Here is a 10,264-nt window from a genome sequence, read left to right as displayed (position 1 = left end):
CACACACACACACACACACACACACACACACACACACACACACACACACACAGCTGAGTTCAGAGGACGTTATATTGACTTACACTGGAAATCTCGTATAACCTTAGCTGTAGCTTGCCTGAACCTAATCCCAACCTAAACCTATCCTGAAAACATCACTTTACTTTCAAATGTATTCATTGCATCATGAGGTCCCATTAAGTAGTTATGTCCCCATAATGTAAGTGGTGAAACAGATTAAGGTCCCCACAAAGTCAGTAAGACCCGCGTGAGCTGACTGGGATATTATTTATTATTGGAAAAATAAAAACACTCAAAAACATCATGGAAATAAAATAAAAGCTGCTCCTCCTCCTCTGACAAGCCAGAAGAGCACACAAAGAGACACACACACTCAGAGTGTAGCATAGTGGCTGTTAGCTGCATGTAGCTGGCAGTTAGCAGTTCATGAACAGAGGGGGTTAGTGTTAACATGGAGGGTGGATACACAGTACATTTAAGAGCTGTAAAATTATTAAAAGGCTATAACTTTGGGATTTAAGTGATGCTAAAGCACAGAACTATAAAAAAAATGTTAGGGAAAGGAAACTCATCACTAGGCTGAAAATCAAGTGGTTCTGGATTTTTGTGTTCAAAGCCTCAGTTCTAAGAAGAATCAGAGGTGACTGTGCTGTCAGGTTTCCCTGGAGCATACCTGCCGGTCACTGCAGGGTTTTTAGGCTTTAACCCCAATTAATTGTACAGTTTACTTTCACTGCAGCTCGAGACAAGAATGAAAACATTTAAAGACTTGTTTCGAGGCTCTAACAGTTACTTTTAGGAACCAAATCTGGTGCACATGTTGTACTGTGAATCCACGGTGCGTTAACAGTAGCAGACAGACGTTAGGACAAGCAGGCACTGAGAGGACAGCCCTGTGAGGCCCCTTATGTGGTTTAATTATCCATGGTTATATCCTCTGTTCCCAACCAACACCAAATGTGTCTCTTTAAACTTTTACAAGCCATCAGTAGACATTAACTTGGTAGGTGGGGGTAACCATGGCTACCGCTAGAGCTCCAAATTGTGTGAACAATAAAAAAACAAAACAAAAAAAACAAAACAAACCCCTCCCCCCCCCAAAAAGTTAATATTCTCTGTAGGCATTTCAATTTCAGCATAGTCCATGTTAGTCAATAATAAAATTGAGGGAGGGGCACATCCTACTTACAGAGCAGGTGACAGGGGTGTGGCCTCAGACAGGGTGGGGCAGGGCAGCGCAGCGGCGAGAGCCTAGCCGTAACGTAGCCTGGCCTTAGCCCAGTATAGCTTAAGCAAAGCTTTAGCCACAGTGCAGAATGGCCATGGCGCGGTAGTGTAGGCTCAAGGCTGCGCTAGTCCTCGCCAAGCTTCTGTAATGTCGCAGTAGCAGCAGCACAAGCACATGGAACAGGCTGAGACACTTAAAAGCATCATGAGTAGGGCAGGAAGGGGATGGGGGTGGGGGTCAAAGGTGAGAGGACAGAGCAAGGTGTCGGAGACAGCAACGTAAAGGGAAAAGGGTTATTTGAAGGTTTAGTAGACACACAGGAGGAGCTCTATTGTCCAAATATCCCAAAATCCCTCTTGGGTCATTTTCCCCCCAAAAACGTCAAACACTAGGCCACATGCTCAAGAAGCGTTAGTCTAAAAACAAAAGTGAAGCACGACAACTAACACTAGCATTACACATCTATTTTATGACCGTTTAAAAGCGCAGCAAGGAAATTATCTGTCCAAACAGACTGGGCTCTGTGTGCTCTGAATTCATCTTCTAGCTTTCCAAGTGTGAACCCTTAAGCAGAACAGCCATTTTCCAGCTATCCACAGGGATATTTGACGAACAAAGCACTTCAAAGGATGTGTGAGGTGCACTTGGGCAGCTGGACGTACTGACAGAGACGGACAGACAGATGAAGCAGACACAAGGACCACGGCGCTTTGCATTCTGTAGCAATCAAATCAACACCTTTAATAAAGCTTATAGATGTCAAACTGCAATACAATTTTATGAGGGGGCGAAAAATTCACAATTCACAAAATGTTCAATGTACAAATGCTACAAAACAGTTTGCAATCCAGGCATTAAAAAACACCGTAGAAATAAGTAAACATTTGTTTTAAAAAAATATGGCAACTCTGCAGAGAGGCCAGCAGCGAGAGAGGTAGAGATCGTCAAGCAAAAGCACAGTCTTAAAAACCCCCCCAAAAAAAGCTGCCTTAGTGAAGACCAAACTAAGACACAAGCTCTAAGACACAGTGATGTCTGACTCGACAGCAAGCGGCGAATAGCTCTAAGATTTGGTCAGTAACCTTGGTCGAAGGAGTCGTCAGAGGAGCTGAGGCCCGCTTCCTCCAGCAGTAGGGATAAGTGCTTGTGTTTCTTCTTCAGAGATTTCTCACTGGATAGCAGGGATGTCGGCGATGAAGTGGACCGCCTCTTCCTGGGCAGGCTGCCGTGGGAGCGCGTCCCTGAGAGAGGGGGCCAGCCCCCTCGAGCAGAAGTGTGCTCCTCTGAATCGGAGTCTGGTGTGGAGAGAGTGCGGTTAATCATTCATGAGGTCATGAGGATGGAAACAAAGACTCAGACACAAAGAGAGTTTCCGCTTGGTTTCAATATCACAGCCTCACAGAGATTAATGTTTTATTTTCTAAACTAATGCAGCAAAGCCCAGCATATCTGGAACTAGTCAGCCGCAGATAATCTAACTTTCTACACCATCTAACCAACGAGCATGTGTCAAGAAAATGGGGGAAAATGCAAGAAAGCAAATCATTGCCAGACAAAAAAAAGACAAGATTAGTGAGTGGCCAAGCAGGTCACCCAGAAACTGATCCACATGTGCACCTTTAAATTGCTCTCAGTGGTTCTGATGCACTTTATCTGTGGAAGTCTTGCACATGCAAATCTAATTCCCACCACTTCAGACCCAACTCCCATCTCTACAGCACTTTTCTGTGTGCTGAAGCAGTGACTGACAAATGTAAAATGACGTAAGTGGCATAAAACATGAGTATGTGCTGCACTTTTAATTTTCCAAGTCTAACCATGAATTATATAAAAAGTGACACTGTATCAGCATTAGCTAAAAGTAGGTCACTCTATAACTCAGGCTGTGTTGACAGTTGGGGAAAAGACACATGAAGCTACTTTTTGTCTCCAGGTACTCACTGTTAGAGCAGCTGCTGAGCTCTGATCTCATGGGAGAGAACAAAGCTGTCTTCTTCTGACCTTTCACTTTCCGGGCAGCGTCTGAAGCAGAAGCCTCGGAAGCCATCTTGTGTTTTCCTGCTTTCACCGAGGAGTGGATTCCTCTCTCCTTGAGTCGACTTTCCACAGACTTGCTCTTCGACTTCTCCGATTTCGTGCTGGAGGTGAATTTGCGTGATGCGCCGAGAGAGCCGAGCTGCGAGAGAGAGAGCGCTCTGTCGAGGTCTGACGCCAGCTGCTCCTGCTCACATAGGAGGCCGCGCTTTGCCTTTAGCACCTAAGACCATCACCATAGACTCATCATTAATTATACGAGACCAGTCTCATTACCCTACTGCCAAAAAAAAAAAATGCACTTCCAGGTAGCCTACCTCCAGCGGATGACTGGTAGATGGCTCCGTGTCATTCCAGCTCTTCTTCTTTTTCTTCTTTTTCACTTTCAAGCCTCCACTTCCTGCCTCTGTCTCCTCTTCTTCTCTGGACACCCGGAACTTCTTCCTTTGTCCTTCCCCTGCTTCAGAATCCTCCGAGTATTGCACCGCCCTACCCACCCTGGGACAGAAATATCCACCTTTGCTGAATATGCATATAGAAAAGCATGCATAAAGGAGAACAAACGGCAAAAGCCAGCAGCAGATTACATTTGTGGGTTCACTCACTTTCCAGGCCTGCTGTCCAGTTTGGTAGGTGTGGCCAAGTGTTTCCTCTTTCTAGGTCGCCCTCTACCCCGTCTGGTCAGACTGCGCCTCTCATCTTCCTGCAGCTGGCGCTCACTGACACAACAAAACAATTTTAAGCGTGTGTTAGTCCAGGAGCGGAGGCATGGAAGCATTTTTCGCACTTTTGTGATTATTTCGCGTAGTAGTGACTCTTACAGCAAGTGTGCAAGCAGTGTTAAAAAAAAAAATTACCGCTTGTCTCTGCGTCTCTGGAGCTTGCTGAGCTCTCTCTGCTTCTCTTTATAAGTCTTCTGCAGCTCAGCCAAGCGGACACGGAGTTCCACTTCCATTGTGTCCAACACATCCAGAGGCAGTTTACTGTACAGCTGCAAAGAGAGGCAACGAGGTGAGAAACATTTCCTAAACCGGCTCATTTTCAATTGTGGGCCACACGTTTCTTGAGCTTACCGGCTCCTCTTTCCTCAGCCGCCAGCTGTACTTCTTGTTGGGGTCCAGCGTTCTGGGCAGATCAATGTGGGATTGTTTCTCTATGGCCTCCAGAAGGATTTGTTTGCTTGCTTCAAGAAGACAGTCTAGACCCTCTAATGTCACATCTGGATGGGATGCAGAAAAAACTAAAATTAGAGGAGTTCATAAATATAAATAGCTGTTTATTACATCTGTTAGAAACTGCTTACCTTGCTCCTTATGGCTGTTTTCTAACTCTTGCTGAGCCATTTGGCTAAGCAGGGCCATCCCCTCCAGCGCCACCATCTCCATAGGTCCTGCAGTGCTGCAGCTTTCAATCTGTGGTATGAGTGTTGGGGCAGGTGGGGTGATGGATAGAGGATGGACGATCTCACTAGCTGTCAATAAGGCGAGCATCCCTGACATGGGATCTTCTGAACTGATGACAAGTGGAAGTGGAGAGGTAGGGGCAGGAAGTGGATAGAGAGGAGGATCAACCAGACTTTCTTTTGGACTCGGAGCATCCAAGATGACTGGACTGTCTGGCTGTTCCTGTTCACATGAAGCGCTGGTGGTTTGATCTAGTGATGCACATGTCTGAGACAGTTCTTGTCTGTCTGAATCTGTGCTGATGCACTCTGCATAATGTGTTTGGTCTGGATCCTTTATGACCTTGGATTTAGGTTCAGCTTCTGTGAGTGTAGGAGGCTCAGAATATGCTGTCAGACATGAGTAAGCTGAAACTTCTATTTTGATTTGACCTTCTTCCTTCTCTTCCTCCCTGATTTCCAGCCCTCTGGCTCGTTGTGGTGGAGGACTAGGGACATGCAGAGGTAACGGTTGAGGCTGTGGCTTTGGGGGTTCCCTGTCATCTTCATTGTCCTGGGTGACTTGGGCAGGACTACAGCTTTGCTGAAGAGGTCCGAGTGGCTCTGGTGTTATGTCAAGCTTTCCCTGCTCCACATCAGGTTCCTGTTTGAGGAAAGATGCCGACTTTGACTGCTCTAGCTTTTGAGGCATGATATCTGTGTCCAAAAGCCTTGAATGGAGATGGGCTGAGGGCAAAGGGGCAGCTAAAGCAGGAGAGCAGACACGACGGGGTGGGACAGCTTCTGCATTTTCCCCTGTGGGTGTTGGGATGTGATAAGGAGGAAAAGGTGAGCCAAATGGGGCCGTGATGGACTGGTAAGGATAACCTGGAGGGAGATCTGTCACAAAGGCAAACAAAAATATAAGTTAGAACTGCAAATTTGTCTGATATCAGGAGGTAGGTCTGATTAATTCATTGCTTAAGACACTTTATGTTTGGACTACTGTGAAAAAAAAAAGTCTTATGTATCCACTCTAGCTGACATGATGATGAAAAGCAAAGATGGCTGCATTATACACTTGTTAGGTTGCTCCAGACTCACCGGCGTACATGCTTTGAAAGGGTGCAGAGGTCGGTTTCTGCCCCTCTCTCTGTTCCCTCTGTCCCACCTCCCCCTCTTCAGACATCTCTTGTTTAGGCCGCCGTGGCGAGGAAGGGGGGGGAGACGCCGAACGGGGTGAAGGCGGGTGAGGCAGGGGCTTCGGCGGAGACAGTACTCTCTGCCCACCTTCCTCTGACTTCAGTGTGGTCACTGGAGAGGGGAGCCGAGGCAGCGGGGTTAGGGACGATGTCGACGGGGTTGGAGATCGAGAGGAAGGAGGTGGTTTGCGGGGATGCAGCACCGGTGAGGGAGACGGGGATGAAATTGAGGAGGGTCTGGGCTTTGAGTCAGTGTTACGCTTGTCTGCTTTGTCTTCCATCTCTGGCCGGTGCTCACTGGCCTTTAGGCGCTCCTACAACACAGGAGAGGAGATATTTCTGACAGACGCACGCACCGTGTGTGTATGATGTGACAGATTCAGGATATGAATTGTGGGATGTGCTTTGTTTAGACTTTCCTGGCTGTATTCTTTTGCAGCTGCAGGATATGGCTGTTTACTGATCTTTACTTTTTGGAAGCGCAATCAAAGCAGGGAACTAAAACCCTACTGCAAGCCAATCTAACATTGTTTTGCTGTGTTTATGCCTTTATGTCTACATACAGCTGGATTGTACAATGTGTAATATTCATGGAAATGTCTTTAAATATGTTGTTTGTTGACATGAAGGTGCTTAACAGCACAAAGTTCACTCACAGCTATCTGTGCATTCCTCTGTAGCTCCAGGACCTGCGCTGTGTGCTGCTGAATCATGAGTAGCTCGTGTTGTCGGAGGATTTGCTGCTGAGAGAGGAGCTGCAGCTGGGCCGCATGCTGCAAAGTGCTGGTTGTACCGTACACACCCGACCACACTGGGGCTCCACGCTCCAGTACATCACCACCTGCAGAACAGCAGCCAGAGCCATGAGGAGAAAGTAAAATTAAATGTCCATTCAAAGTTTCTGCTTTTTACAAAGCAGTTTTTTCCCCCACTTACAAAAATTTTTTTTTGGATATTCTTAATTTGATAGAGAATTATTGGAACTTGGGTTTGTTTACTACTGTGATACTCCACGTCCTTTTTGTAGCTTTTGGGCACTGAGGAAACCAGCTGATGTAGTTTTAATATAAAAACTGTTGCCTTGTTGCATTGCTATAACTACCCCATGCACATTAGGTGTTATTCAACTGTAAAGGAAAACGACTGAAACTGAGTTGAGTATGTACAAGGGGAAAAGAAGTACAATGCACTGCTACAGGATCACAGATACAGGGTTTAGGGTGGCTTATGGTCAAAGAATAGCCTCAGCTGATGGCAAATTATAAAATGAAGCCAGAGAAACATGAGTGATTTTCCATTTTCATTTGTTTACAGAAAGTACAAACAGTAACATCTGTCTGTATAAAAGTGGTACTCCTTTGTTTTTGCTCGAGAAAAACGGAAGCCAACTTGCACTGACACTTTTACAAAGACAACAGCTTTCCTACCATAGTGTGGCAGGTGTTCGGATGGGATGACGATTAGCTGTCCAGACTGCGGATCTCTGGCAAACTGGTAGGGAGGGGGCATCGAGCCTGGCAGAGAGGGTGGGTAGCCTGGGGGGAGGGTCTGGTGGAGTGAAGAGGGACCCAGGCCTGAATAGGAGGGGGGGAGAATAAAAGGGTGAAAAAAATGGAGGCAGAAGTGTGAAAAACGTCAGCTGAAAAGAAGAGAAAGTCAACAGAAGCCAAACTGAATCCAACATTTACCCAGTGCTATTCTTCATTCAGTATTTATACTTGCAGTGAAAGCATAATGGAATCACATGTGGGAGCGTGCACTGAATTTAGCTGCTTGAGAGAGTATTTTGTTTTTGGGGGTTTTTTGTCCTCCGTGTCTAGACAGAGAAGGCCCTTGGGGAGCTTTGCATGACCATGTGTCTCAGTGTTGCATGTTTTCAAACCATACATGCTTATGCAAGCGTACACGTGAGTGAGTGAGTTTGCATCTCTGTGCTGTTATTTCTGGACAGTGTGCGTTGGAAGAAGAAGGTCTGGAATGTCCTGCAGAGACCAGGAATGTCTGCGGCACTTGACTCAACGGGGCTGCTGCTGATTGAACCGCTCGACGGACAGACAACACCAATCAGGAAAAGCCACGTGTGAAAAGCTAGACAAAGCATGTGTGCTCTACGTTTAGCACCAGGTGTTATAACGCTGACAGACAGTAAGATAGAAATGATTCTGAAAGTGCAAAAGCATACAGAGTTAAAACCGCTAATTCCTTTAACGGCGTGCTGTGCTATCTGTCCCACATCTGGGTGTCTCCTTCAGTGCTCAAGGAGCTTATTTAAAACTCCAACATGTAAGGTTTCCATCAAACAAAGCGACTGTAACACACGTAACATGTGTTTACCACTTTGTTTTTAATGCAAACAATAAGTAAACTAGGGCTTTCTGTATGATTACTTCCAAATAATCCGTTAAATAATTGTTTACTCTAAACAAATAAATAAATGTTGAAACAACAGTCAAAATAAAAGCAGCACAATCAACAATGTGTCTTTATTAATTTTCTGCAGCTTGAATAAAAGATTCATTATTTCAGCTTTTGTTGACTTTTCTCTTGACATAAAGCACAAAATTATTAAAATCGCCAGTTACACAACTGAGTTCCTCAACGATGTTACGAGGGGTTTGAGGAAAAATCTAAAGTGTGAGACAAAAGCACATCTACATACTGTATGGAGAGCCAGAGAGCCAAACTGGGGGAGCTCCAGACCGGGGTATCCACGAGTGAGAGGTCAAAGTTGAGGGGTCAGGAGGCCATCGTCCTGCCCCTGCCAGAGCGGCCCCTCCAGTGACCACAAGGTTTGGGGTCATGAGGCTGGACGTCATCATGCTGGGTGTCAAGCCGCTAGATAGTGGGGCAGGGTGCATCTGAGTAAACTCTGCAAGTTCCTTGGACTCTCTAAAAGGAAACAAGACCCGTTTAATAAAGGGACAACCCCTGAGAAATGAGAAATGAAGGCAGAGTGGAAATGCCAAAAACTTCAGTTTCAAGGACAGCTCCAAAAGAGTCAATCCCAGTGGACTCCCATAATGCATTCGACTTTACAGCAGAAAGAAACCAGTTTACAGTGTGCTACATAAACATTTTTAACCACGTTCATAACAACGGTACACAGTAAGATTTAGATTTTGTTCAGGCTTAAAATTTTGCATTAACAGGAACATGACTTCTTTGACAGACAGGTGGATGCAAACTGGCTACCTGCTCTGTGCTGTATCAGCGAATCTGAGTGGCTGAACTGGACCTCTTCACTAGCATTTTTACTGGAATTAAATCTGTGCTCCAGTTTTGGTGAGTAAAAATTCTAGTCCCTTATTTGTTCCTTCACAGGAATTAGCAGGAGTCTGTGTCGACTGTTCGGGATACAGCTCGTTAGCTGAGCTTGCTCATAAGTTTGAACTCTGCACTGCAAATATGGTCACATGTAGCACCAAACTCACAAAGTGGTGAAAACCACAGAGTTTAAGTCACAAAGCAACAGGTGACACAGTTGATTCTTCCACCCTTTATATACAGGCTAAGATTTTAATTTAATATTGTTTAAAGAAGAGACCTGCAGGTGGCCCAATAGACTTGTTTAACCATGATTCATGACTAATGAGTAACTGGGTTACTAACAATAAAAAATAATAATAAAATAAAAAAAATCAATAGCTGAATTACTTCCCCACCTGAGCACTTTCTCCTGCTCACGTTCGAGCCGGCCAGCCAGCAGTCTGTCATTGTGGTGGCGAGCACGGTCCTCTCCACGTTCTTCATCTACACATTCAGGAAGACGGGAAGAGAGAAAAGGATTCATCATCACATTTTCTTCGATACTACACCATAGAAGAAAATATGATGGGCTATAACAGCCATATTATGCTACCTGCTACAGTGCACTCTACTATTGGACATCTCTCTGGTCTATAGTAGGGATGAAAAAGGAAACTCTGGCAGGTTATAAAGTTGTGCACGATGGGTGACAACAGAGAACAGAAGGGGAAAAATACAAGGTGACAGCGACTAAAGGTGGCACAGCATGTCATAATGAGCAGAGAGGCTACAAAAAAATCATTATGTTAAGCTTCATTCTCCAAACAGAGTGTGTGTGCACACAAACTGTACAAACACACACAGAAATGGAGCGACGGCTCTCACTCCAGCTGCCAGCTCGCATCAATTATTAGTCTAGTGCCGCAGGAGACACGTGAACCTGCCATCGCTGCCTTACTACTGCATACACAGGGCCTTAAACCCATCCTGCTTACTATGAGAGCCAACGGCAAAAGACTGAGGAGGAAGAAAAGAGGAGGAAGGGGAGCAGCACTCAAGCGGGCAACCCAGAATAAACATGAGGGTCTCCTCCTCTCTCCCATTAACCCTTTTCCATCTCATCAACGCTGACTGAGGGTCCCCAAGCAGCAG

General features: G+C 45.6%; 1 protein-coding gene across 1 annotated transcript in view; it reads right to left on the bottom strand.

Moving 5' to 3' along the window:
• tnrc18 (trinucleotide repeat containing 18) overlaps nucleotides 1-10,264 on the bottom strand; it is a 42,509-nt gene that overhangs the window by 9,442 nt on the left and 22,803 nt on the right. Inside the window, exons 6-17 of the mRNA XM_005743479.2 lie at nucleotides 9,529-9,616; nucleotides 8,526-8,755; nucleotides 7,294-7,440; nucleotides 6,523-6,707; nucleotides 5,769-6,180; nucleotides 4,587-5,564; nucleotides 4,357-4,502; nucleotides 4,141-4,274; nucleotides 3,889-4,002; nucleotides 3,601-3,781; nucleotides 3,191-3,506; nucleotides 2,332-2,544 (exon numbers count right to left, since the gene is read on the bottom strand). Coding sequence (XP_005743536.1) covers nucleotides 2,332-2,544; nucleotides 3,191-3,506; nucleotides 3,601-3,781; nucleotides 3,889-4,002; nucleotides 4,141-4,274; nucleotides 4,357-4,502; nucleotides 4,587-5,564; nucleotides 5,769-6,180; nucleotides 6,523-6,707; nucleotides 7,294-7,440; nucleotides 8,526-8,755; nucleotides 9,529-9,616 — 3,144 coding nt within the window. The remainder of the gene's footprint in view (nucleotides 1-2,331; nucleotides 2,545-3,190; nucleotides 3,507-3,600; nucleotides 3,782-3,888; nucleotides 4,003-4,140; nucleotides 4,275-4,356; nucleotides 4,503-4,586; nucleotides 5,565-5,768; nucleotides 6,181-6,522; nucleotides 6,708-7,293; nucleotides 7,441-8,525; nucleotides 8,756-9,528; nucleotides 9,617-10,264) is intronic.

The sequence above is a fragment of the Pundamilia nyererei genome, unplaced genomic scaffold (assembly GCF_000239375.1).
Source record: "Pundamilia nyererei isolate P.nyererei 1_Seehausen unplaced genomic scaffold, PunNye1.0 scaffold00132, whole genome shotgun sequence".
NCBI classification, from domain to species: Eukaryota; Metazoa; Chordata; class Actinopteri; order Cichliformes; family Cichlidae; genus Pundamilia; species Pundamilia nyererei.
This window is presented reverse-complemented; position numbering and strand designations above follow the sequence as displayed.